Raw genomic sequence first — 25,916 nt, 5'->3', positions numbered from 1 at the left:
CATCGCAACATTGTACAATAACACCTTTCTAAAATGTGACTTGCAAAATCCAACACTAATAAGGCCTATCCAACAGTTTCGCTCCTATTGAGTGTAACGTTACTCAACATATACATTTAAGCAGTGCATTGTAGGTACACTTCACCACAATTTCGATTGGTTGGGCATGCACTTCATGACCAAAAGTATGTGGACACCTGCTCGTCGAACATCTCATTCCAAAATCATGGGCATTAATATCGAGCTGGTCCCCCCTTTGCTGCTATAACAGCCTCCACTCTTCTGGGAAGGAATTCCAATAGATGTTGGAAAGCTAAATGCCACAAGAGCATTAGTGAGGTCGGGCACTGATGTTAGGTGACTAGGCCTGGCTCGCAGTCGGCAATCCAATTCCTCCCAAATGTGTTCGATGGGGTTGAAGTCAGGGCTCTGTGCAGACCAATCAAGTTCTTCCACACCGATCTCGACAAATTATTTCTGTATGGATCTCACTTTGAGCATGGGGGCATTGTCATGCTGAAACAGGAAAGGGCTTTCCCCAAACTTTTGGCAAAAAGTTGTGAGCACAAAATCATCTAGAATGTCATTGTATGCTGTAGCGTTAAGATTTCCCTTCACTGGAACCAAGGGGCCTAGCCCGAACCATAAAAAACAGCCCCAGACTGCTATTCCTCCTCCACCAAACTCTACATTTGGCACTATGCTTTGGGGAATGTTCTCCTGGCATACGCCAAACACAGATTCGTACATCGGACTGCAAGATGGCGAAACGTGAATCATCACACCAGAGATCGCGTTTCCACTGCTCCAGAGTGCAATGGCGGCGAGCTTTACACCACTCCAGTTGATGCTTGGCATTGCGCATGGTGATCTTAGGCTTATTTGCTGGTTGGCCATGGAAACCCATTTCATGAAGCTCCCGACGAACAGTCCTTGTGCTGACGTTGCTTCCAGAGGCAGTTTGAAACTCGGTAGTGAGTGTTGCACCCGAGGACAGACGATTGTTACGCGCTTCAGCACTCGACGGTCCCATTCTGTGAGCTTATGTGGCCTACAACTTCGTGGCTGAGTCTTTGTCGCTCTTAGATGTTTCCACCTCACATTATCAACACTTAAAGTTGTCCATGGAAGCTCTAGCAAGGCAGACATTTGACGAACTGACTTGTTGGAAAGGTGGCATCCTATGACTGTGCCAAGTTGAAAGTCACTGAGCTCTTCAGTAGGCCATTCTACTGCCAATGTTTTTCATTAAGGCAATTGCATGGCTATGTGCTCTATTTTACTTACCTGTCAGCAATGGGTGTGGCTTTAATAGGTAAATACACTATTTTGAAAGGGTGTCCACATACTTTTGTATTAATAGTGTATTTTAAATGTAAAGTCTATTGAAATTAATAGACAAAGTACAAAAAAAATACAAAAGTAAATGTCGTTGGTTGTATTCGTGCAAGTCACATGGGGTGGAAGCTATTGAAGTTTGTCGGGTAAAAAGCCGACAATAGTCAATTAAAATGAATAGAAAATATTAAAAGTAAAAAAATAAATACAACATTAATTGCCGTGGATTGGAGAGACAAGGTTTCTGTACCAATAACAGTTGGTTGTATTCGTGCAGGTGATATGGGGTGGAAGCTACATCATAGTATTATGGTTATAAATAAAAGGCAGTTGCTACATGATGAAATGGTACAAGAGTATACTCTACTGGACAAAGAGTTTACAGCACTTATTGTTTCAGGCGATCTCCCATCTAAGTACTAACCAACCAGCGGGGGCCAGTCCTGTGTAGCCGTTGCACAATTTGGTGACCTTATTTAAACTTTTCTGCTGAAACTTGTTTTAATAAAGTTGAATCAGTTTTAGATTTTTTGTTATGTTCAATTCTTTATTATAATAAAGTGTATTCCCTCAGAGCAAATAGGGGCCTGTGATTAACCAGTTTTACAGGAGAGGAGGGGCCCCACTGTGATCAACTCAGTGCCTCTTCAGAGCAAGGTATATAGATCCTGTCAGATGTAAAGTTTTAAAAAATCTGAAGATAAACACATCAAATGGAATGTTCCACTTTCAATATTCTACCTTGGCAGTTACATGCCTCTTGATCAACATCTATTTATTAATTTATTCATGTCACAAACCTGGATAGTTGTTGCTTAGTGTAAACAGTTTGATATGTAAATGACTGCTTTATATTTTCTTAAAATGGCAATCGTCTCTTTTTTTTAACGATCATTTAACACCTGATCTACTTTACAAAAGGCACATCTCAATAGGTGGTCCAGGTATGTCATGACATAGCACTTGGGGCGGTTGGGGTTCTGTTTGCCTTTGTTCTCTGTTGCTCCTCTATTGTTCAAATCAAATCAAATTGTATTTGTAACATGTGCCGGAATACAACAATTGTAGACCTTACAGTGAAATGCTAACTTACAAGCCTTTAACCAACAATGCAGTTTTAAGAAAAAATACCTGTTAAGTTAAAAAAATAGATAAGCAAAACTTAAGAAATACAAGTAACAAATAATTGAAGAGCAGCAGTAAAATAACAATAGCGAGGCTATATACAGGGCGTACCTGTACAGAGTCAATGTACCAGTACAGGGACAATGTGCGGGGGTGCCAGTTAGTCAAGGTAGTTGAGGTAATATGCACATGTTCAGTGCCTTGCAAATGTATTCACCCCCCTTGGCGTTTATCCTATTTTTTTGTGTTACAACCTGTAATTTAAATTGATTTATATTTGGATTTCATGTAATTTCATACACAAAATAGTCCAAATTGGTGAAGTGAAATTTAAAATATTATTTGTTTAAAAAAATTCAACAAAAAAAACTGAAAAGTGGTGCCTTGCGTATATATTCGCCCCCTTTGCTATGAAGCCCCTAAATAAGAGCTGGTGCAACCAATTACCTTCATTCACATAATTAGTTAAATAAAGTCCACCTGTGTGCAATCTAAGCATCACATGATCTGTCACATGATCTCACTATCAAGACCAAGGAGCTCTCCAAACAGGTCAGGGCCAAAGTTGTGGAGAAGTACAGATCAGAGTTGGGTTATAAAAAATGTATTAGAAAAAATGTAAAGAATATGGCATCACAACAAACCTGCCAAGAGAGGGCCGCCCACTAAAACTCACGGACCAGGCAAGGAGGGAATTAATCAGAGAGGCAATGAAGATATCCCTCTAGTGGTGTGGGGGCTGTGCTTTGGCAAAGTGGGTGGGGTTATATCCTTCCTGTTTGGCCCTGTCCGGGGGTGTCCTCGGATGGGGCCACAGTGTCTCCTGACCCCTCCTGTCTCAGCCTCCAGTATTTATGCTGCAGTAGTTTATGTGTCGGGGGGCTGGGGTCAGTTTGTTATATCTGGAGTACTTCTCCTGTCCTATTCGGTGTCCTGTGTGAATCTAAGTGTGCGTTCTCTAATTCTCTCCTTCTCTCTTTCTTTCTCTCTCTCGGAGGACCTGAGCCCTAGGACCATGCCCCAGGACTACCTGACATGATGACTCCTTGCTGTCCCCAGTCCACCTGGCCATGCTGCTGTTCCAGTTTCAACTGACCTGAGCCCTAGGACCATGCCCCAGGACTACCTGACATGATGACTCCTTGCTGTCCCCAGTCCACCTGGCCATGCTGCTGCTCCAGTTTCAACTTCCACCTGACTGTGCTGCTGCTCCAGTTTCAACTGTTCTGCCTTATTATTATTCGACCATGCTGGTCATTTATGAACATTTGAACATCTTGGCCATGTTCTGTTATAATCTCCACCCGGCACAGCCAGAAGAGGACTGGCCACCCCACATAGCCTGGTTCCTCTCTAGGTTTCTTCCTAGGTATTGGCCTTTCTAGGGAGTTTTTCCTAGCCACCGTGCTTCTACACCTGCATTGCTTGCTGTTTGGGGTTTTAGGCTGGGTTTCTGTACAGCACTTTGAGATATCAGCTGATGTACGAAGGGCTATATAAATAAATTTGATTTGATTTGATCAAAGATAACCCTGAAGGAGCTGCAAGGCTCCACAGCGGAGAATGGAGTATCTGTCCATAGGACCCCCTATAGCAGTACACTCCACAGTGCTGGGCTTCATGGAAGAGTGGCCGGAAAAAATAAGCAAACACGTTTGGTGTTTGCCTAAAGTCATGTGGGAGACTCCCCAAACATATGGAAGAAGGTACTCTGGTCAGATGAGACTACAATTGAGCTTTTTAGTCATCAAGGAAAACGCTATGTCTGGCGCAAACCCAAAACCTCTCATCACCCGTGGAAGCATGGTGGTGGCAGCATATTGCACATCATGATTTCACAAATCTAAGAGGCTTTGTGGTTCTTGGTCACCTCCCTGACCAAGGCTCTTCTCCCCTGATTGCTCAGTTTGGCCAGATGGCCAGCTCTAAGAAAAGTCTTGGTGGTTCCAATCTTCTTCCATTGAAGAATGATGGAAGCAACTGTGTTCTTAGTGATCTTCAATGCTGCTGAAATCTTTTGGTACGCTTCCCCAGATCTGTGCCTTGACACAATTCTGTCACTGCGCTCTACGGCAATTCCTGCATTTAAAAAAAAAATGTAAAGACAGCCAGGGGTACACTCCAACACTAAGACATCAATTACAAACAATGCATTTGTGTTTAGTGAGTCTGCCAGATCAGAGGCAGTAGGGATGACCATGTGTTCTCTTGATAAGTGTGTGAATTGTCCAAATTTTCTGTCCTGCTAAGCATTCAACGTGTAACGAGAACTTTTGGGTGTCAGGGAAAATGTATAGAGTAATAAGTACATTATTTTCTTTAGGAATGTAGTGAAGTAAAAGTTACATTTGTCAAAAATATCAATAGTAAAGTAATGTACAGATACCCCATAAAATGACTTAAGTAGTACTGTAAAGTATTTGTTCTTAAGTGCTTTACACCACTGGTCTTAGACTCCACATAGACACCACTGGTCTTAGACTCCACATAGACACCACTGGTCTTAGACTCCACATAGACACCACTGGTCTTAGACTCCACATAGACACCACTGGTCTTAGACTCCACATAGACACCACTGGTTTTAGACTCCACATAGACACCACTGGTCTTAGACTCCACATAGACACCACTTGTTTTAGACTCCACATAGACACCACTGGTCTTAGACTCCACATAGACACTACTGGTCTTAGACCTTTTACATGTTTATTCAACTTAATATAAATTGTGACTAAATGAACAGTGAATTTTTCAAAGAGAGAATGTAATGTGTTATTTCTGAAACAATCTCCATTCTTCATGTTAGCTGATTAATCCATTAACAGTAATACTCTTATTTAAACACCCCCACACCCAAAAAACAAGAATAATGTTTTTCAATACAATACTCAACAATCCCAATAAAAAGTTCAAATACCATATAGTTCATAATGAATCGCTTTGTGTTAGACATAACCACCAATGACGTCACTGAGAGTTGGGGTCAGATCTTAGTGGCAGTCACTTCAAGGTCACACTCAAGGTGTTAGCTACTGTAACCTAGTGCGTCAACTGATGATGTGTGGCAACACCTTTTGATTGTCAGATTATTTCATAATAATCACATTTGTTGCATTGAGTTAAGTGTTGATGAAAGTCTATGATGCACCAGTAGTGCTGGATGTTGGAGCTGCTGAAACGTTGAAAACATCTGGAACAGTAGGAACAATAGGTCAAACAATGGCACTACATACTGTAGAATAAGGGCAACTTAATGGGAAGTTGTGCCCAATTGCCTAAGAGTATTGCTTTACACTATAGACTTACTTCTCCTCCGTATCCGGAAAAATCCCAAACCACTTGACGATGATGTTGCAGCACTTGTGGACTGAAACGAGAATATAATATAAAACATTCAATACTAGCTTAAAGGTAGTAAACTTCCTGACATGTTCAACACAGTGATAAATACAATAAAATGGTCATATGAGTAAGCATAGACAATAGTGTAATAAATCTGTTGTGGCCAGCAACAAATCATTTAGATTTATAACAAGTTATACTTAATTGTAAACATGATCATACTATATTATGCAGCCGTGTGGTTTGAAAAAAGCCCTTACCCTTGTGCGGTTGGAGGACACTTGTGACCTTCCTGTCAGAGCTTCCCGGATCTGAAAGCACAGACAAGGAGTTCATCAAATATATTAATTGTCAGAGCAAAGCACATTCCAATATATATAGTAATATGAGGGGTATCAGTAAGTGTGTCAGGAACATACCTTTTTGTCCAAAAGTGTTCCAAATACCAAGATGAACAAACCCTTTGAATGATAACATGGTGAAGGATGGAATTACTACACCATAGTCCAGTACATGTAATTGTAAACATTCATCCAAATCTTAACTTAGTATAACATGCCATTGGGAATTTAATGCATTTAAATAAATAAAAATCTTTCAAGTCAATTGTATTTCACTGAGGACCAGTTAGTTACTAGTGTTATTTAACCAAGTTAAATACCTGTAATGAATTGAAGATTGCAAACACAATATGGATTCCTAGATTGTTTGGTGTAGTCATGGTTCCTACTCCTAGTCCCCAGGTAGTACCAAAGAAGGGAGTCAGAATGGCCAGACACCTGGCGATGACCACCAAAGCATTTTTCTCATCTGGCTGAGTAACATCCCTCACACCTCTCCTCAGCATTTTGAACAGAACCACAATCAGGATCAAAAGGTTGATGACCACTATGGTCAGGGCAGGGATCACAAAAGCCAGAAGGGCCTTTGACTCTGTCCAGTTGAGCCAGCAAACCCCATCATTATCTCTGATGTATTGTTTCCCTGGGGCTGTCACTGCGATAGTTATGACAGCAATGATGAGGGGAGCTCCATAGCCCAAAGAAAAACTGATGGCCAGCATTGCTGGTTTAGACGTGTGAGAGAACACCATGACAGTCCGGTAGAGCAGCAAAAGGCCTGAGACCAACATCCAGAAAAACAGAGCCAGGTAGAAAAAGTGGATGAAAAATGTTGCTGTGGAACACGCAGGTAGATCTTTTTTTTCATTGTCGGAAATTGCTGCACCAATAATGAACCAAATGTCAGCAATCAGAAGGGAAACGGCGATGTTCACTATAGAGACATGACGCATGTAAGATGTGTTGTTTCCAGTCACAGCATTCCATACCAACATCTCAATGATGAGACACACGACCAAGCAACCCATTGATATGCCAACTCCAATGTAAGTGATAAATTCCAAAGCGACACGCAACACAGCTGGAATGGAAGGCGACATCAAAATGGAGAAGGAGGTCAGATGATTACAGTGACAGGTGACAGTGCCATTCTTTTCAGACTGCAGTTCACATCCTTTATCATCCCATCCTCCAAGGCCGTCAAAAAGGTTGAAGTTCCAGAAAACACACTGAGGATTGGCCAGTGTCTTGTTCAGTACGCCAAAACTGAACGTCACATTCTTGATTGTGCCATTCACCTTCACCAGAACCACTTTTCCGTTGATGGTGTTGACACTGTTGTTCAGACTGCTACTGTTTCTCGCAGGTAAAACATTATCCAAGGAGTCAAATGTTATTATGGTGATTGAATTGAAGGAAGCTTCAGATGCCGGTATGTCTATCAGAACAGACGAGTTTAAATTGAATAAGTTGTTGATTGAGTTGTTGACTGTGGTTTTGTTTAAAAAAATGCTTGGCCTTTCTAGGGAGTTTTTCCTAGCCACCGTGCTTCTACACCTGCATTGCTTGCTGTTTGGGGTTTTAGGCTGGGTTTCTGTACAGCACTTTGAGATATCAGCTGATGTACGAAGGGCTATATAAATAAATTTGATTTGATTTGATCAAAGATAACCCTGAAGGAGCTGCAAGGCTCCACAGCGGAGAATGGAGTATCTGTCCATAGGACCCCCTATAGCAGTACACTCCACAGTGCTGGGCTTCATGGAAGAGTGGCCGGAAAAAATAAGCAAACACGTTTGGTGTTTGCCTAAAGTCATGTGGGAGACTCCCCAAACATATGGAAGAAGGTACTCTGGTCAGATGAGACTACAATTGAGCTTTTTAGTCATCAAGGAAAACGCTATGTCTGGCGCAAACCCAAAACCTCTCATCACCCGTGGAAGCATGGTGGTGGCAGCATATTGCACATCATGATTTCACAAATCTAAGAGGCTTTGTGGTTCTTGGTCACCTCCCTGACCAAGGCTCTTCTCCCCTGATTGCTCAGTTTGGCCAGATGGCCAGCTCTAAGAAAAGTCTTGGTGGTTCCAATCTTCTTCCATTGAAGAATGATGGAAGCAACTGTGTTCTTAGTGATCTTCAATGCTGCTGAAATCTTTTGGTACGCTTCCCCAGATCTGTGCCTTGACACAATTCTGTCACTGCGCTCTACGGCAATTCCTGCATTTAAAAAAAAAATGTAAAGACAGCCAGGGGTACACTCCAACACTAAGACATCAATTACAAACAATGCATTTGTGTTTAGTGAGTCTGCCAGATCAGAGGCAGTAGGGATGACCATGTGTTCTCTTGATAAGTGTGTGAATTGTCCAAATTTTCTGTCCTGCTAAGCATTCAACGTGTAACGAGAACTTTTGGGTGTCAGGGAAAATGTATAGAGTAATAAGTACATTATTTTCTTTAGGAATGTAGTGAAGTAAAAGTTACATTTGTCAAAAATATCAATAGTAAAGTAATGTACAGATACCCCATAAAATGACTTAAGTAGTACTGTAAAGTATTTGTTCTTAAGTGCTTTACACCACTGGTCTTAGACTCCACATAGACACCACTGGTCTTAGACTCCACATAGACACCACTGGTCTTAGACTCCACATAGACACCACTGGTCTTAGACTCCACATAGACACCACTGGTCTTAGACTCCACATAGACACCACTGGTTTTAGACTCCACATAGACACCACTGGTCTTAGACTCCACATAGACACCACTTGTTTTAGACTCCACATAGACACCACTGGTCTTAGACTCCACATAGACACTACTGGTCTTAGACCTTTTACATGTTTATTCAACTTAATATAAATTGTGACTAAATGAACAGTGAATTTTTCAAAGAGAGAATGTAATGTGTTATTTCTGAAACAATCTCCATTCTTCATGTTAGCTGATTAATCCATTAACAGTAATACTCTTATTTAAACACCCCCACACCCAAAAAACAAGAATAATGTTTTTCAATACAATACTCAACAATCCCAATAAAAAGTTCAAATACCATATAGTTCATAATGAATCGCTTTGTGTTAGACATAACCACCAATGACGTCACTGAGAGTTGGGGTCAGATCTTAGTGGCAGTCACTTCAAGGTCACACTCAAGGTGTTAGCTACTGTAACCTAGTGCGTCAACTGATGATGTGTGGCAACACCTTTTGATTGTCAGATTATTTCATAATAATCACATTTGTTGCATTGAGTTAAGTGTTGATGAAAGTCTATGATGCACCAGTAGTGCTGGATGTTGGAGCTGCTGAAACGTTGAAAACATCTGGAACAGTAGGAACAATAGGTCAAACAATGGCACTACATACTGTAGAATAAGGGCAACTTAATGGGAAGTTGTGCCCAATTGCCTAAGAGTATTGCTTTACACTATAGACTTACTTCTCCTCCGTATCCGGAAAAATCCCAAACCACTTGACGATGATGTTGCAGCACTTGTGGACTGAAACGAGAATATAATATAAAACATTCAATACTAGCTTAAAGGTAGTAAACTTCCTGACATGTTCAACACAGTGATAAATACAATAAAATGGTCATATGAGTAAGCATAGACAATAGTGTAATAAATCTGTTGTGGCCAGCAACAAATCATTTAGATTTATAACAAGTTATACTTAATTGTAAACATGATCATACTATATTATGCAGCCGTGTGGTTTGAAAAAAGCCCTTACCCTTGTGCGGTTGGAGGACACTTGTGACCTTCCTGTCAGAGCTTCCCGGATCTGAAAGCACAGACAAGGAGTTCATCAAATATATTAATTGTCAGAGCAAAGCACATTCCAATATATATAGTAATATGAGGGGTATCAGTAAGTGTGTCAGGAACATACCTTTTTGTCCAAAAGTGTTCCAAATACCAAGATGAACAAACCCTTTGAATGATAACATGGTGAAGGATGGAATTACTACACCATAGTCCAGTACATGTAATTGTAAACATTCATCCAAATCTTAACTTAGTATAACATGCCATTGGGAATTTAATGCATTTAAATAAATAAAAATCTTTCAAGTCAATTGTATTTCACTGAGGACCAGTTAGTTACTAGTGTTATTTAACCAAGTTAAATACCTGTAATGAATTGAAGATTGCAAACACAATATGGATTCCTAGATTGTTTGGTGTAGTCATGGTTCCTACTCCTAGTCCCCAGGTAGTACCAAAGAAGGGAGTCAGAATGGCCAGACACCTGGCGATGACCACCAAAGCATTTTTCTCATCTGGCTGAGTAACATCCCTCACACCTCTCCTCAGCATTTTGAACAGAACCACAATCAGGATCAAAAGGTTGATGACCACTATGGTCAGGGCAGGGATCACAAAAGCCAGAAGGGCCTTTGACTCTGTCCAGTTGAGCCAGCAAACCCCATCATTATCTCTGATGTATTGTTTCCCTGGGGCTGTCACTGCGATAGTTATGACAGCAATGATGAGGGGAGCTCCATAGCCCAAAGAAAAACTGATGGCCAGCATTGCTGGTTTAGACGTGTGAGAGAACACCATGACAGTCCGGTAGAGCAGCAAAAGGCCTGAGACCAACATCCAGAAAAACAGAGCCAGGTAGAAAAAGTGGATGAAAAATGTTGCTGTGGAACACGCAGGTAGATCTTTTTTTTCATTGTCGGAAATTGCTGCACCAATAATGAACCAAATGTCAGCAATCAGAAGGGAAACGGCGATGTTCACTATAGAGACATGACGCATGTAAGATGTGTTGTTTCCAGTCACAGCATTCCATACCAACATCTCAATGATGAGACACACGACCAAGCAACCCATTGATATGCCAACTCCAATGTAAGTGATAAATTCCAAAGCGACACGCAACACAGCTGGAATGGAAGGCGACATCAAAATGGAGAAGGAGGTCAGATGATTACAGTGACAGGTGACAGTGCCATTCTTTTCAGACTGCAGTTCACATCCTTTATCATCCCATCCTCCAAGGCCGTCAAAAAGGTTGAAGTTCCAGAAAACACACTGAGGATTGGCCAGTGTCTTGTTCAGTACGCCAAAACTGAACGTCACATTCTTGATTGTGCCATTCACCTTCACCAGAACCACTTTTCCGTTGATGGTGTTGACACTGTTGTTCAGACTGCTACTGTTTCTCGCAGGTAAAACATTATCCAAGGAGTCAAATGTTATTATGGTGATTGAATTGAAGGAAGCTTCAGATGCCGGTATGTCTATCAGAACAGACGAGTTTAAATTGAATAAGTTGTTGATTGAGTTGTTGACTGTGGTTTTGTTTAAAAAAATGCTTGGCCTTTCTAGGGAGTTTTTCCTAGCCACCGTGCTTCTACACCTGCATTGCTTGCTGTTTGGGGTTTTAGGCTGGGTTTCTGTACAGCACTTTGAGATATCAGCTGATGTACGAAGGGCTATATAAATAAATTTGATTTGATTTGATCAAAGATAACCCTGAAGGAGCTGCAAGGCTCCACAGCGGAGAATGGAGTATCTGTCCATAGGACCCCCTATAGCAGTACACTCCACAGTGCTGGGCTTCATGGAAGAGTGGCCGGAAAAAATAAGCAAACACGTTTGGTGTTTGCCTAAAGTCATGTGGGAGACTCCCCAAACATATGGAAGAAGGTACTCTGGTCAGATGAGACTACAATTGAGCTTTTTAGTCATCAAGGAAAACGCTATGTCTGGCGCAAACCCAAAACCTCTCATCACCCGTGGAAGCATGGTGGTGGCAGCATATTGCACATCATGATTTCACAAATCTAAGAGGCTTTGTGGTTCTTGGTCACCTCCCTGACCAAGGCTCTTCTCCCCTGATTGCTCAGTTTGGCCAGATGGCCAGCTCTAAGAAAAGTCTTGGTGGTTCCAATCTTCTTCCATTGAAGAATGATGGAAGCAACTGTGTTCTTAGTGATCTTCAATGCTGCTGAAATCTTTTGGTACGCTTCCCCAGATCTGTGCCTTGACACAATTCTGTCACTGCGCTCTACGGCAATTCCTGCATTTAAAAAAAAAATGTAAAGACAGCCAGGGGTACACTCCAACACTAAGACATCAATTACAAACAATGCATTTGTGTTTAGTGAGTCTGCCAGATCAGAGGCAGTAGGGATGACCATGTGTTCTCTTGATAAGTGTGTGAATTGTCCAAATTTTCTGTCCTGCTAAGCATTCAACGTGTAACGAGAACTTTTGGGTGTCAGGGAAAATGTATAGAGTAATAAGTACATTATTTTCTTTAGGAATGTAGTGAAGTAAAAGTTACATTTGTCAAAAATATCAATAGTAAAGTAATGTACAGATACCCCATAAAATGACTTAAGTAGTACTGTAAAGTATTTGTTCTTAAGTGCTTTACACCACTGGTCTTAGACTCCACATAGACACCACTGGTCTTAGACTCCACATAGACACCACTGGTCTTAGACTCCACATAGACACCACTGGTCTTAGACTCCACATAGACACCACTGGTCTTAGACTCCACATAGACACCACTGGTTTTAGACTCCACATAGACACCACTGGTCTTAGACTCCACATAGACACCACTTGTTTTAGACTCCACATAGACACCACTGGTCTTAGACTCCACATAGACACTACTGGTCTTAGACCTTTTACATGTTTATTCAACTTAATATAAATTGTGACTAAATGAACAGTGAATTTTTCAAAGAGAGAATGTAATGTGTTATTTCTGAAACAATCTCCATTCTTCATGTTAGCTGATTAATCCATTAACAGTAATACTCTTATTTAAACACCCCCACACCCAAAAAACAAGAATAATGTTTTTCAATACAATACTCAACAATCCCAATAAAAAGTTCAAATACCATATAGTTCATAATGAATCGCTTTGTGTTAGACATAACCACCAATGACGTCACTGAGAGTTGGGGTCAGATCTTAGTGGCAGTCACTTCAAGGTCACACTCAAGGTGTTAGCTACTGTAACCTAGTGCGTCAACTGATGATGTGTGGCAACACCTTTTGATTGTCAGATTATTTCATAATAATCACATTTGTTGCATTGAGTTAAGTGTTGATGAAAGTCTATGATGCACCAGTAGTGCTGGATGTTGGAGCTGCTGAAACGTTGAAAACATCTGGAACAGTAGGAACAATAGGTCAAACAATGGCACTACATACTGTAGAATAAGGGCAACTTAATGGGAAGTTGTGCCCAATTGCCTAAGAGTATTGCTTTACACTATAGACTTACTTCTCCTCCGTATCCGGAAAAATCCCAAACCACTTGACGATGATGTTGCAGCACTTGTGGACTGAAACGAGAATATAATATAAAACATTCAATACTAGCTTAAAGGTAGTAAACTTCCTGACATGTTCAACACAGTGATAAATACAATAAAATGGTCATATGAGTAAGCATAGACAATAGTGTAATAAATCTGTTGTGGCCAGCAACAAATCATTTAGATTTATAACAAGTTATACTTAATTGTAAACATGATCATACTATATTATGCAGCCGTGTGGTTTGAAAAAAGCCCTTACCCTTGTGCGGTTGGAGGACACTTGTGACCTTCCTGTCAGAGCTTCCCGGATCTGAAAGCACAGACAAGGAGTTCATCAAATATATTAATTGTCAGAGCAAAGCACATTCCAATATATATAGTAATATGAGGGGTATCAGTAAGTGTGTCAGGAACATACCTTTTTGTCCAAAAGTGTTCCAAATACCAAGATGAACAAACCCTTTGAATGATAACATGGTGAAGGATGGAATTACTACACCATAGTCCAGTACATGTAATTGTAAACATTCATCCAAATCTTAACTTAGTATAACATGCCATTGGGAATTTAATGCATTTAAATAAATAAAAATCTTTCAAGTCAATTGTATTTCACTGAGGACCAGTTAGTTACTAGTGTTATTTAACCAAGTTAAATACCTGTAATGAATTGAAGATTGCAAACACAATATGGATTCCTAGATTGTTTGGTGTAGTCATGGTTCCTACTCCTAGTCCCCAGGTAGTACCAAAGAAGGGAGTCAGAATGGCCAGACACCTGGCGATGACCACCAAAGCATTTTTCTCATCTGGCTGAGTAACATCCCTCACACCTCTCCTCAGCATTTTGAACAGAACCACAATCAGGATCAAAAGGTTGATGACCACTATGGTCAGGGCAGGGATCACAAAAGCCAGAAGGGCCTTTGACTCTGTCCAGTTGAGCCAGCAAACCCCATCATTATCTCTGATGTATTGTTTCCCTGGGGCTGTCACTGCGATAGTTATGACAGCAATGATGAGGGGAGCTCCATAGCCCAAAGAAAAACTGATGGCCAGCATTGCTGGTTTAGACGTGTGAGAGAACACCATGACAGTCCGGTAGAGCAGCAAAAGGCCTGAGACCAACATCCAGAAAAACAGAGCCAGGTAGAAAAAGTGGATGAAAAATGTTGCTGTGGAACACGCAGGTAGATCTTTTTTTTCATTGTCGGAAATTGCTGCACCAATAATGAACCAAATGTCAGCAATCAGAAGGGAAACGGCGATGTTCACTATAGAGACATGACGCATGTAAGATGTGTTGTTTCCAGTCACAGCATTCCATACCAACATCTCAATGATGAGACACACGACCAAGCAACCCATTGATATGCCAACTCCAATGTAAGTGATAAATTCCAAAGCGACACGCAACACAGCTGGAATGGAAGGCGACATCAAAATGGAGAAGGAGGTCAGATGATTACAGTGACAGGTGACAGTGCCATTCTTTTCAGACTGCAGTTCACATCCTTTATCATCCCATCCTCCAAGGCCGTCAAAAAGGTTGAAGTTCCAGAAAACACACTGAGGATTGGCCAGTGTCTTGTTCAGTACGCCAAAACTGAACGTCACATTCTTGATTGTGCCATTCACCTTCACCAGAACCACTTTTCCGTTGATGGTGTTGACACTGTTGTTCAGACTGCTACTGTTTCTCGCAGGTAAAACATTATCCAAGGAGTCAAATGTTATTATGGTGATTGAATTGAAGGAAGCTTCAGATGCCGGTATGTCTATCAGAACAGACGAGTTTAAATTGAATAAGTTGTTGATTGAGTTGTTGACTGTGGTTTTGTTTAAAAAAATGCTTGGCGTTTCTATGTCAAAAAAGTCATCGGTAAGGAAATTGGAAAGTGTTTCAATGGTGCCCAGAAAGGCTGAGCTTTCGTTTTTGGTGAGGTTGGTGTTTAGAACATCCCAGGAGGCTTTTGCTCCATTTGAAGTAAGTACACCTGCCGTTTCCAGGAAATTCTAGAGATCAAGATAGAAATCAGAATTAGTACAGGATTATTGAAATCCTAATGAAAATGATGCTGTAGGGTTTAATAATACATTAGCATTAGAATATCTTTGAATAGATTTTTAAAAATGATTTAAAGTGATACTGTTGATGTCAACATACCGTCATCAATGGTTTGTTTATTGGGGTACTTCGGGACACATTTGCAACATTTTTAAGAATATTAACAACAGTAGAAATAGTTGCAGGTGATGCAACTATTCTACCTAGGAGGTTAAAAGTGCTGTTGCGGAGTCTTTCCAAAAAGCCTGGAAGACCAGTCCCCACTAAAGCCTGTGTGGATTTAAAGTGATGAAAGAAAGATAAAATACAAATGTATTTCAGGATTGATGCTAGACACAGAACTGTAACAAAGAATTACCATCATTACTAAACTATTTTTATATAGAGATTATTTTATATCCAGTGAAAATTGTAAATATGTTAACATATTACCTGAGATAAAGAAAATAGCTTATCAATTTCTGTTAAGACACAGTTGTCCACACGATTTGTAAACGAGCCATTTCCTTGACAAATGGCAGTCTTCTGACCCACTTCATCCGGTTTGCAGTAAACTACAACTTTTTCATTAACTTGTCCATTGCCAAAGATCGCATCATTCAAGCAGATAAACTCTGATAGAAATAGAATAAGATTTGTGAAATCATGATGTGAAAAAGATTACTCCACATACACCTTAAATATATAAATATACAATATTTGATCAAATATTTGGAATTTTAATTTTATAGATATTAAAACTGTAGATTACATGTCATGAATTATGTAATTACATGAAGGCAAATTTAAGTGCTATTCTTGATACAATATTTTTGAAGCACAGCAGACATATAAAAAAATGAACAATTCATCTAAAATCAACTGACATGTACAGCTGCCACAGTTTAAACTCATCTAAATACTTTTTGAATGTATTTCAGGACAAGTAATAACTAACTTGGTCCACCAAATCCACCAAATACTAACCTAATCAAGTACTTACTTATTTTATATTTTTCTCCAAGTGTTGAGACAATATCCGCTTTTGCTTTTGCAATTTCCACATTATCGACAATTGTTGTTATAACAGTAAAATCTGCAATAACACTTCCACTCCTATTCATGTGAGAAAGAAATATCAGAAAACATATCCACAAATGAATAGCATGCATGTGTACATTAGCAAAAATAGCCCATAGATACACTGTATAACATCAACCCCAAGTCCTTTTCATTTCGAAGGGATACTCTTGTCTCTGAGGCGTATACTGAAAATGTGTTTATTATATTGGACATTGAGTGCCACAATTTAAATGGTTAGCATTTCAGCTTTGCCTAGCAGCCTTCAATTCGTTACATTTGTGCAACAATTATTTTAGGGCCCATATATCCCTCAAAATCACTAGGGATTGAAATTATACATTATACTGAAAGTTGAGAAATTGGCTAAATTAAAGGAGACATTTAGTAGTTGAATATTCAAATTACTAGCACATGAAATGAATGCTTTAAATAACATAAAATGTAAAAGATTTTGAATAGAGGTAATAACACCGGGGCAAAACTTACTTTAAACTATTTAACTTTGCTGATATGAAGCCTCGCATGTTTCTCTTATATATGTCTACGATCTGTGTGAAACAGTGGATCATTATTGATCAACAGTGACTTAAAATAAAGACTTGAAAAGGACATGAAATGAAATCTCTCTGAAGTAAACCAGAAACGTGTTGGTGAATGGATTCATCAAATTAAACGATGGTAACACTTCCAACCTGGTTTCAAGGACTAGACTTAACATACAGATGTAGGGTCTTCATGTTAGCCAGTTTGCTACAGCAGGAAAATAATCCTGTGTCAACAGGAAATGTGAAGTATTATGTGGATTATAATGAATGAACATTTTTGTAGGGGTTTATACAAGTCTGAAATGTGTAAAGTAAAAACATCAGAAGCCTTTTCAAACCACATGTATACTACAAGTTCTCCTGCTACAGGGTGATCAAAATAAGATCCTACTTATATATGTATACATGTAACACTCTAATTAGTATATATCATATTTGGAATGGTTACATAATGCTGGGCGTACACGACATGACTTTCAAAATCCTAACATCTCTGAGCCTCTCACATTAACAAAGTAGTGTTGCGCACACTAAACAATGAGGCACAGATGGGGGGGTCATACACTACAATATTCTTCACTTGGTTGTGAGGATTCTCTATATCACACTGTCTCGCCAAAACAATGATGTGATGATGTGATTAGATTGTTAACGTTGCTAGAACGAGCTGTGGCTCAAAGTAGCCTCATTACCGTTTTCAGTCAGGCATTCATGTTTGTCATACAGAGTTAAAATATTTAGCCAATCCATTTTGAATTGAATAACATTGTTTGTGAACTTCAGAGCTGTAACGATTTGACACATTGGCTTTGGTAAAGGCAATTTATAAATGCATACTGGTAATAGTCATCGCTCTTGCTCGAGAGTCTACACATTCAGAGTGATGCAACACAACGTCATCATCTTTGGTTTCTTCTCTGGCGAGCTCTCATTGGTTACTGCTGATCACTGTTCTTAAAACTTGTCGTTGCACATCTCACACTACAAGAGCGTTGCAGATTTTGCACTGATAAAATCAAATGATTGAAAATATTGAGATGTCTGGGACGGCTCAATGATGGAATCGGTAGTCCTCAGATTGAGTCTCTGACCGGCTCACATTAAACGAGCGTAGGTGACAGCCGCGTGCCCCGAGTAGGCAACGACTTGGGGATTTTGTCTCCGATCTCAAAAACTTTCCACTGGGCACAGACGTCAATTCAACATCTATTCCACGTTGGTTCAACGTAATTTCACTGAAATTACATGGAAACAACATTTATTCAACATGTGTGTGCCCAGTGTGTTTTCTGGGACAGTTAAATCTGGTCCAAAATCATGTGTAGTGTACACCCAGTTTACAGCAAAGGTTCACCCATTCTGAATGCTTTGTTGTTTTTGTGCATCTCTGACTGTTGTTCTATCTATTCCCTGGGTTGTTTCATGTTTATCTGAGTTATTGGCATTCAAGCAGGCAGAAATATGTCCGGTATGACGTAGCACCATGATAAAATTGTTCCTTCTACCCTGGAAGTTAATAGGAATATGACTTTCAGATTGCGAAAAAGTCTATAACACATGTCAGATTTCAATACTGGCCGATGTAATAATTTGGGAGGATGTCTTCTCTCGAATGAGCCATTGATCATATTTTTGCAATATTCATACCTCGAGGAATGTGTAATTCTACAGACGTTCTAGCACATTTTCCCTATTGGTCTGCCTCTTTAGTCCAGGGTGCATTGCATGGTGCTGTTGCCAAAGATATCACATTCACGTTGTCATGCTGCGTCACACGGTTGCTAAGCGAATCATCATGCAATCCCTTCTCAAAGTCAGTGTATATATTGAGAAAAGTGCCTATTTTACTAGAGAGTACAAAATGTCATGATTCATGGGCCCATTGAACGTGTGGCCCATTGACGTAGCATAGGCAACACTTCCCATCACTTCAAAAGTATATCTGCAGGTTAAACATGTTGAGATTGTAGACTCCTAAACTGACAGTGCAGTTTGTTTAGGCGATTTTACAGCTAACTAGCTATGTTACATATTGATAATGTCTTTGGTATTATTGTGTGTAGCTACGTTTGCTATCTAGCTAGCCAGCCAGCCCACAGAGAGTGCATTGCATTATGGATTTTGTAGTCGACTTGAGCTGCAACAGATTTCTACAATGATTTTCCATGTTGCTACCAACCTTATTAAAACGCCAAAATGAATCACTGGTTCACAAATATATTGTTCTCATATTTTATATATTTAACACAGTCACTTTATTTAACACTATTAATGATTTAATCTTTCTTTTCAATTTTCTCCTAAAATGACATACCCAAATCTAACTGTCTAGCTCACGACTTGAAGCAAGGATGTGCATATTCTTGATAACATTTAAAAGGAAACCCTGAAGTTTGTGGAAATGTGAAATGTGAAATGAGTGTAGGTGAGTATAACACAGATCTGATAAAAGATAATACAAACAAAAAAACATGCGTTTGTTTTTTGATTTTTGTTCCATCTTTGAAATGCAAGAGTAAATATTTTCTCGGTTTCTGCCACCAGATGGAAGCAGTGTATCTGCAAAGTTTCACACTGATCCAGTGAAGAACTACATTACTGCACAATATTTTGTATCAAGTCTACCAGAAGTTTGCTCAAATGTGCCGAATTGGTCAATTGATACATTTTTAAAGCAATGAGTGGTTTTAGGTGGATTTTTCCTTTAAGATAGAGGGGTTGGGTTAAATGCGGGAGACACATTTCAGTTGAAAGCATTCAGTTGAAGCATTCAGTTGTACAGCTGACTAGGTATTCCCCTTTCCCTTTTCCTTTCCCTTTAAACACAGGAGATTGGTCGGGTCATATTCAAATCACATCATCGACAACTGTTGCATTTTAGCTAATTAGCAACTGTGCAACAACTTAATACTTTTTTAGCTACTTTGCAACTACTTAGCATGTTAGATAACCCTTCCCCTAACATTAACCTTAATCTGAACATGAACGTTAATCTTAAACCTAACATTACCCTAGCTTCGCAAATATTTGCCAACTAGCCACCTAGCTAATGTTAGCCACAACAAATTGTAATTTGTCACGTATCATGTGAATTGTAATTTGTCCTATATCATGTGAAATGAATAATAGACATCCACAAATTAATACATACAATACAACATGTATCACACTAAATGGAGTGAGACCTACTTCCGTTTACTATGTTACATCTAACCCTGAGTCCAGGTTGACACTTTACATTACAGCACATGGACATTTTGACAAGGATGAGGGAAAATAGTATACTCACAGCTTGATCAATATCTTTGAACATTGCACTATTTGCATCATTAAAGTTGGACTCAAAGGTGATGTCCATAGTAAATTGCAGGTTCAGTGTGTTTTCTAAAACATAAACATAACAAAATATAAGAATGCGAAAGTTGAAATTCAAATTTTTTTTTTTTGCATAACTGAGGTCTCGTACCAGAGGTCGTCGTTGGAGTTGCTGAACTTGCTGTTGACTGTTTTGTTGTTGGTACTAGGGCACAGTGGAACAGAAAAACAATATATTGAACACATTACTGTAACTGGAATATTGGTTATGTCAAACTTCTTTCAAACATGTAACAAGGAAATAGGTCAAATTAAATTAAATTATAGATTTGTATACTTGATGTAGTACTGGAGGGTGTCGTTGTAGTTGTTGAACTTTCTGTGTACTTTTTTGCTGTTGGCAAAGAGGCACAGTGGAACATAAAAACATTATATTTAACATATTGGTGTAACTGGAATATTGGTGATACTCGATTCAATAATACCACAAGGAAATACCGTAGGTCCAATGAAATGACATTATTGATTTGTTTCTTTGATGTTGTACTGGAGGGGGTTGTTGGAGTTGTTGAACTTGCTGTGGACTGCTTTATTGTTGGCACTAACGCGTAAAAGTATTCATTTTACTGACATTGCTGTGTATCACTGAATGATTGCATTTTGATTAACAGAGTAGTTATGTACAGTAACTATTGTGAGAGAACTTTGTATTTACCTGATTTGTTTGATATTAATACTTAACAAATAGTAAGACATTTTTGTTCTACTAATGCTGTGGGCGTATGATCACTAGAGATAGCTTGAGCTGACAATTGATCTACAGCTAGCATTCCATAGACAAGATGTGGTGGGTGTAATCGAGATAGAGATAGCCTGGAGCAGAAGAACAAAACCATATTCATTCCTTATCATCCTGGCATCTGTGAAACTAATCCGGGTTAGGGGTAAAATCAACACCAGGTGCAGATTTTATTTCATTGTTTTATTTAATTTGATTTATTTTACCTTTACTTAACTAGGCAAGTCAGATAAGAACACATTCTTATTTTCAATGACAGCCTAGGAACAGTGGGTTAACTGCCTTGTTCAGGGGCAGAATGACAGATTTGTACCTTGTCAGCTCTGGTATTTGAACATGCAGCTACGCTGCCGCCCCAAGATAACCACAAGATAAACCCAAGGTGGCTTACCAGGCCCCCAATCTGCCTGGGAGGGGTGGAACCAGCCATGACTATTTTTAGTGTCAGCTATATAAGAACCAGCAGTTTCTGTGAAGGTTAAGCTCTCTGCAACAAACTCAAGAGTGTGGGGTCTACAGTTTCATTATTGCAATAATTAATCAATTCATCAAAATAAAGATTTTAATTCATCAAAATAAAGATTGATTGTTAGAATAATTGTAATTGTCCATTTTTGACACTGTTACATATATTTTTGACACTGTTACATATATTTTTGACACTGTTACATATATTTTTGACACTGTTACATATATTTGAAATACATCGAATATTGTGTAAAACCAGTACTTGTTTCCTCTTCTACTGGAAAAGCTGTGGACGCAGAGAAATGTGAGATGATTATGATGCTGGCTGGTTCTCTAATCTGTTTTACAGCTTGTTGGCTTACAGCTGTAGGTCTCAAGTAAATATACAGCTACGGATAACACCATGGCAAGTTGATCTTACTCTAATTAGTACAATAACACTGTTGTTAATTACATTTTCATTAGTAACGGTCTCATACCTGGTGTTGGAGATGGTGTTGTACAAGCCGTCAGATCTATGTGGTAAAGTAGATAGGGGTGAGCTTAGAGTTTAAATGTTGCTGAACGAATACAGAAACATTGATTAAACTAGCACAGTGGAGGTGGTAAGGAAACAGTTACTTGTGATTGGCTGACAAAACTGTCCATAAGAAGGAATGGCTTTGATACATCCACAGGAGTCATCAGTGATGTTGTCACAGGACCCATAAGAGAGACACTGGTCACATGACCAACCATACTGATCCTCACATCTGCATGTGCTGTTTGGGTAGCATGCTGTGAATGAAAGGAGAGTGGATTGAACATCATCATATCAATGTTTTCTGTGAAACCAACTATTTGAAAATATCTGAACCAGTTGTTGAATATATTTTACAATGTACAAGGAATTAAAACTCAAATCTCTTACCAGTAGTGAAGTTCACGTCCGTTACATTTAACACATTGGAGATCAGGACAGGGTAGGTCAGGCCACTCACACTTGCCCTAAGTACATCTATCAATGTAGCTGAAATATCTGTCATGTCCAACTCAATTTCAATAATTTCCCCATAAGTGGTTGATGGCTCTATGGAAAATTACAATTGAATAAATCATGACAAGCATGTCTATTATTTTCAGTAAATGTAATCTACTGCTAGAGTAACTTCTTGGAATACCTGCTGTAGTAGTTGGACTTGGACAAGCAGTAAGATCTGTTGGGATTAGGTAAAAGACGTGTCACCAAGAAGAACTATGCAGCTGGGAGACGTTGCCAAAAACAACTACATACAACTACAACACAATGTCAAACACCAAGAGGATGTGAGAATCAAATAGTTACTTGTGATTGGCTGACAGAACTTTCCATCAGAAGGATAGTTATTGAGACATCCACATGTTTTGCCATCAACGATCTCATCACAGGACACATTGGAGGAACACTGGTCACATGACCAACTATACTGGTCCTCACACCTGCACCTGAATCCACTGGGGTCTGAGGAGCATTCTGTGAATGGAGGGGAAGTGGATTGAACATCCTCAACATGGAGATACAATGTTTTCTTCTGAGACCAACAACGTCCAAGTTAGTTTTTAAAATACACCCTTTACTAACACATGAGCCCTGTAGGTCTTGAACCTTTCATAAAATGAAGAAAAAAATAACAATTAAAAACTCTTACCAGTAGTAATGTTTATGTCTGTTACATTTAACACACTGGAGATCAGGATGGGGTAGGTTAGACTTTTCACATAGGACTTTAGGTCATGTATGATTTCAAGTGGAATATTATAGACGTCAAACTCAACTTCACCAACTTTCTCATAGATGGTTGCTGTCACTGTGGAAACAATTCAATTCAAGAGATCTTTATGGTCCCCGAAGGACAATTCTTGTTGACCATAAAAATAAATGTATATACATAAAAACATGCACACAGCAAATATTCCGCACAGAGCAAATGTCCTCCACACAGCAAATATCCAATGGCAAAGAGCAGTGACATAAATAACGACGTTAGTTGCTAAGCAAATTGTTATATTTGTTTTGGATTTGTGTGAGAAAAAAACCCATCTATTTTCTAGGGTGCCTTCAATGTTACGCTCGTCGTTTGAATGAGGAGACCAAGGTGCAGCATGGTAGGCGAACATCATTCTTGATTAGATGAACACCAAAAAAATATATATATATAAACGAACGTAATGTTCTGCAGGCTACACAGTAACTATACAAAAATCAAGATCCCACAAACTAAGGTGGGCAAAAGGCTGCCTAAGTATGATCCCCAATCAGAGACAACGATAGACAGCTGCCTCTGATTGGGAACCATACCAGGCCAAAAAAAGAAATAGGAAAACTAGATTGCCCACCCTAGTCACACCCTGACCTAACCAAAATAGAGAATTCAAAGGATCTCTAAGGTCAGGGCGTGACATTCAAGCACATTGGGGGGTGGAAACGTAGGTTTGAGCAGACCAAGTGAAAACGAAACAAAACAGCTGACTCACCCTCTCGCTTTTCTCTAGAAGGAACTTGTGATCCATCAGTGGGTGATTCCTGGAAAAGATAGATTTAATCAGAAAACATTGATTTGTATCATTGCGTCAAATGAAGTAGGTGTTTTAACACTCAAAGTCCCCTTATCTATTGAATTGGTAGATACACAGGGATGTGCAGTGTTATTACAATGTGGATACAGTTACACAACTGTGCTGTTTGTGTAATTATAATGTATACATGCTGTAGTTGCACCAATGGAACAAACAAACAAATCTGTTTTGAAACATATTATGTTAATAGTCATACACCTAAAGATATGTAGCTCAAACAATATTGTAGTTCTCAGACATTGCTAAATATAGCCTTGTGAATTATTTTTTACGTTTTTGAAGTGTTTGAAGTTTATTTACTGGCCTCTTACCTCTGATGTTACATTTGGAGTTTCCAAGCAATCTTGTTTTTCCAGACTAGAGCAAAATACCAAGAGGACACTTAAGTACCAAACTGTCTTTGGTGAGGCCATATCTGTATGAATATAGCATAAGATATACAAAACAAAACATCATACAGTCAGTATTACACATTTGACATTTTTCCCCAATGGAACACCAGATGGTGTACAGATTGTGAGATAGCATGGTTGCAAAACAAATTATACAATAAAACACAACCAAATAAGCACCAATTATGGTGACAGCTGAGGTATTTGTGGGCTGTTTTCTTGATTATGTTACTTAGTAATATTCATTAACCTGATTGGAATGCTAAGAAGAACATTGTTGCGGTCTGATGAAGAAGGAAACATATGACTGACCAAATGGTTGGTCACGTCTCTGCTGCATTTTGGTGAATATATTAACTTATCTTTTCTGTACATACTGATCCAATCGCAATAAATGCAATTTACTCTGAACTTCATGTTCAAAATGACGCACATAGCATGCACTCCTAGATCTGTATACTACATATGTACATATAAGAGATGAGAAAGATTACTTATTATGATAATTGTGACACAGTGTCACAAACATCATATGTTGTCTAAGAGTCCTTCATTTACTCTTCTGTTTTCACATTGTTAAACCTTTAAAAAATATTACATTTCAATTTATATCTGAACCCTGTGAAAGGTCACACTTACAAACGAACTCAATCAAATCATTGACATCATTTCAACATAAAATGTGAAAGTACAATTATAATCTTACCCCTCCGACTCTCTCAATTGACTTCTCATGGAAGAGCAAAAAGGTTTCTGTGTGTCTCTTGCCAATTTGCCACTGTACTCTGATTCAGAAGGGTTGGGTTTTTACGGAAGAGACATTTCAGTTGAATGTATTGAGTTGTACAACTGACTAGTTATCTTCCCTATCCCTTTCGCTATCCACATTCCACATCAAAACATGTCATTACAAATAATAAGGGCACTCACTGTGTAAGACACCTGCTTGACAGGTTTAGGCGTCTCTTCTTTGTCCTTGATCTGTGAGAGCATAGTTGAGTTGAGTCAGAATCTTGATTAGAATCCAAAAATGTGATCATATTACTCCAGTGCTAGCCTGATGAACTCAGAAAGTGGAAGGGGTGGTTGGGGGGTGAAAGGGAGGTTGAATTAGGGACGTGACTACAGGTTTGGTGTATTTTGAGGTGTTAATAGCAAGAGGGGACTGGGGGGACAAATTGATATATGGGAGAGTGGGGAAAGAAATAG

At 39.2% G+C, this 25,916-nt stretch overlaps 2 protein-coding genes across 6 annotated transcripts; both read right to left on the bottom strand.

The window, feature by feature from the left end:
- Positions 1-5,142: 5,142 nt before the first annotated feature.
- LOC109886978 (adhesion G-protein coupled receptor F1-like) lies at positions 5,143-8,440 on the bottom strand. The gene is made up of 5 exons (XM_031800659.1): positions 6,470-8,440; positions 6,228-6,269; positions 6,069-6,119; positions 5,773-5,833; positions 5,143-5,656 (listed from the first exon to the last, which is right to left on the bottom strand). The coding sequence occupies exons 1-5, from the start codon at positions 7,247-7,249 to the stop codon at positions 5,604-5,606; spliced, it is 987 nt and encodes a 328-aa protein (XP_031656519.1). The 5' UTR covers positions 7,250-8,440; the 3' UTR covers positions 5,143-5,603.
- Positions 8,441-8,969: 529 nt separating this feature from the next.
- LOC109866210 (adhesion G protein-coupled receptor F5) lies at positions 8,970-25,561 on the bottom strand. Of its 5 annotated transcripts, XM_031800653.1 has the most exons (26): positions 25,414-25,558; positions 24,627-24,730; positions 24,214-24,262; positions 23,388-23,546; positions 23,045-23,212; positions 22,881-22,916; positions 22,631-22,789; positions 22,342-22,497; positions 22,200-22,235; positions 21,983-22,006; positions 20,791-20,847; positions 20,605-20,658; positions 20,428-20,522; positions 17,080-17,141; positions 16,514-16,626; positions 15,964-16,145; positions 15,631-15,801; positions 14,124-15,479; positions 13,882-13,923; positions 13,723-13,773; positions 13,427-13,487; positions 10,297-13,310; positions 10,055-10,096; positions 9,896-9,946; positions 9,600-9,660; positions 8,970-9,483 (listed from the first exon to the last, which is right to left on the bottom strand). In XM_031800653.1, the coding sequence occupies exons 2-22, from the start codon at positions 24,726-24,728 to the stop codon at positions 13,258-13,260; spliced, it is 3,186 nt and encodes a 1,061-aa protein (XP_031656513.1). In that variant the 5' UTR covers positions 24,729-24,730; positions 25,414-25,558; the 3' UTR covers positions 8,970-9,483; positions 9,600-9,660; positions 9,896-9,946; positions 10,055-10,096; positions 10,297-13,257. The 5 variants fall into 5 exon arrangements, with proteins under 5 accessions (XP_031656513.1, XP_031656515.1, XP_031656516.1 ...); XM_031800655.1 differs by lacking the exon at positions 21,983-22,006 and having other exon boundaries at positions 25,414-25,559; XM_031800656.1 differs by lacking the exons at positions 22,342-22,497; positions 22,631-22,789; positions 22,881-22,916 and having other exon boundaries at positions 25,414-25,561.
- Between the last annotated feature and the right edge of the window lie 355 nt (positions 25,562-25,916).

Source organism: Oncorhynchus kisutch, linkage group LG21 (assembly GCF_002021735.2).
Source record: "Oncorhynchus kisutch isolate 150728-3 linkage group LG21, Okis_V2, whole genome shotgun sequence".
NCBI lineage: Eukaryota > Metazoa > Chordata > Actinopteri > Salmoniformes > Salmonidae > Oncorhynchus > Oncorhynchus kisutch.
This window is presented reverse-complemented; position numbering and strand designations above follow the sequence as displayed.

Bases quoted from the DNA above. Each gene is read 5' to 3' on its own strand.
- LOC109886978 (XM_031800659.1), bottom strand. From the start codon at position 7,249: ATGTCGCCTTCCATTCCAGCTGTGTTGCGTGTCGCTTTGGAATTTATC. The intron at 6,120-6,227 runs GTATGTTCCTGA...CTGTGCTTTCAG, and splicing joins GAACACTTTTGGACAAAAAG to ATCCGGGAAGCTCTGACAGG. The intron at 5,834-6,068 runs GTAAGGGCTTTT...TTCTCGTTTCAG, and splicing joins TGTCCTCCAACCGCACAAGG to TCCACAAGTGCTGCAACATC.
- LOC109866210 (XM_031800654.1), bottom strand. From the start codon at position 24,728: ATGGCCTCACCAAAGACAGTTTGGTACTTAAGTGTCCTCTTGGTATTT. The intron at 22,790-22,880 runs GTATTCCAAGAA...AATTTTCCATAG, and splicing joins AAGTCCAACTACTACAGCAG to AGCCATCAACCACTTATGGG. The intron at 15,480-15,630 runs GTATGTTGACAT...CTTGATCTCTAG, and splicing joins TAAACAAACCATTGATGACG to AATTTCCTGGAAACGGCAGG.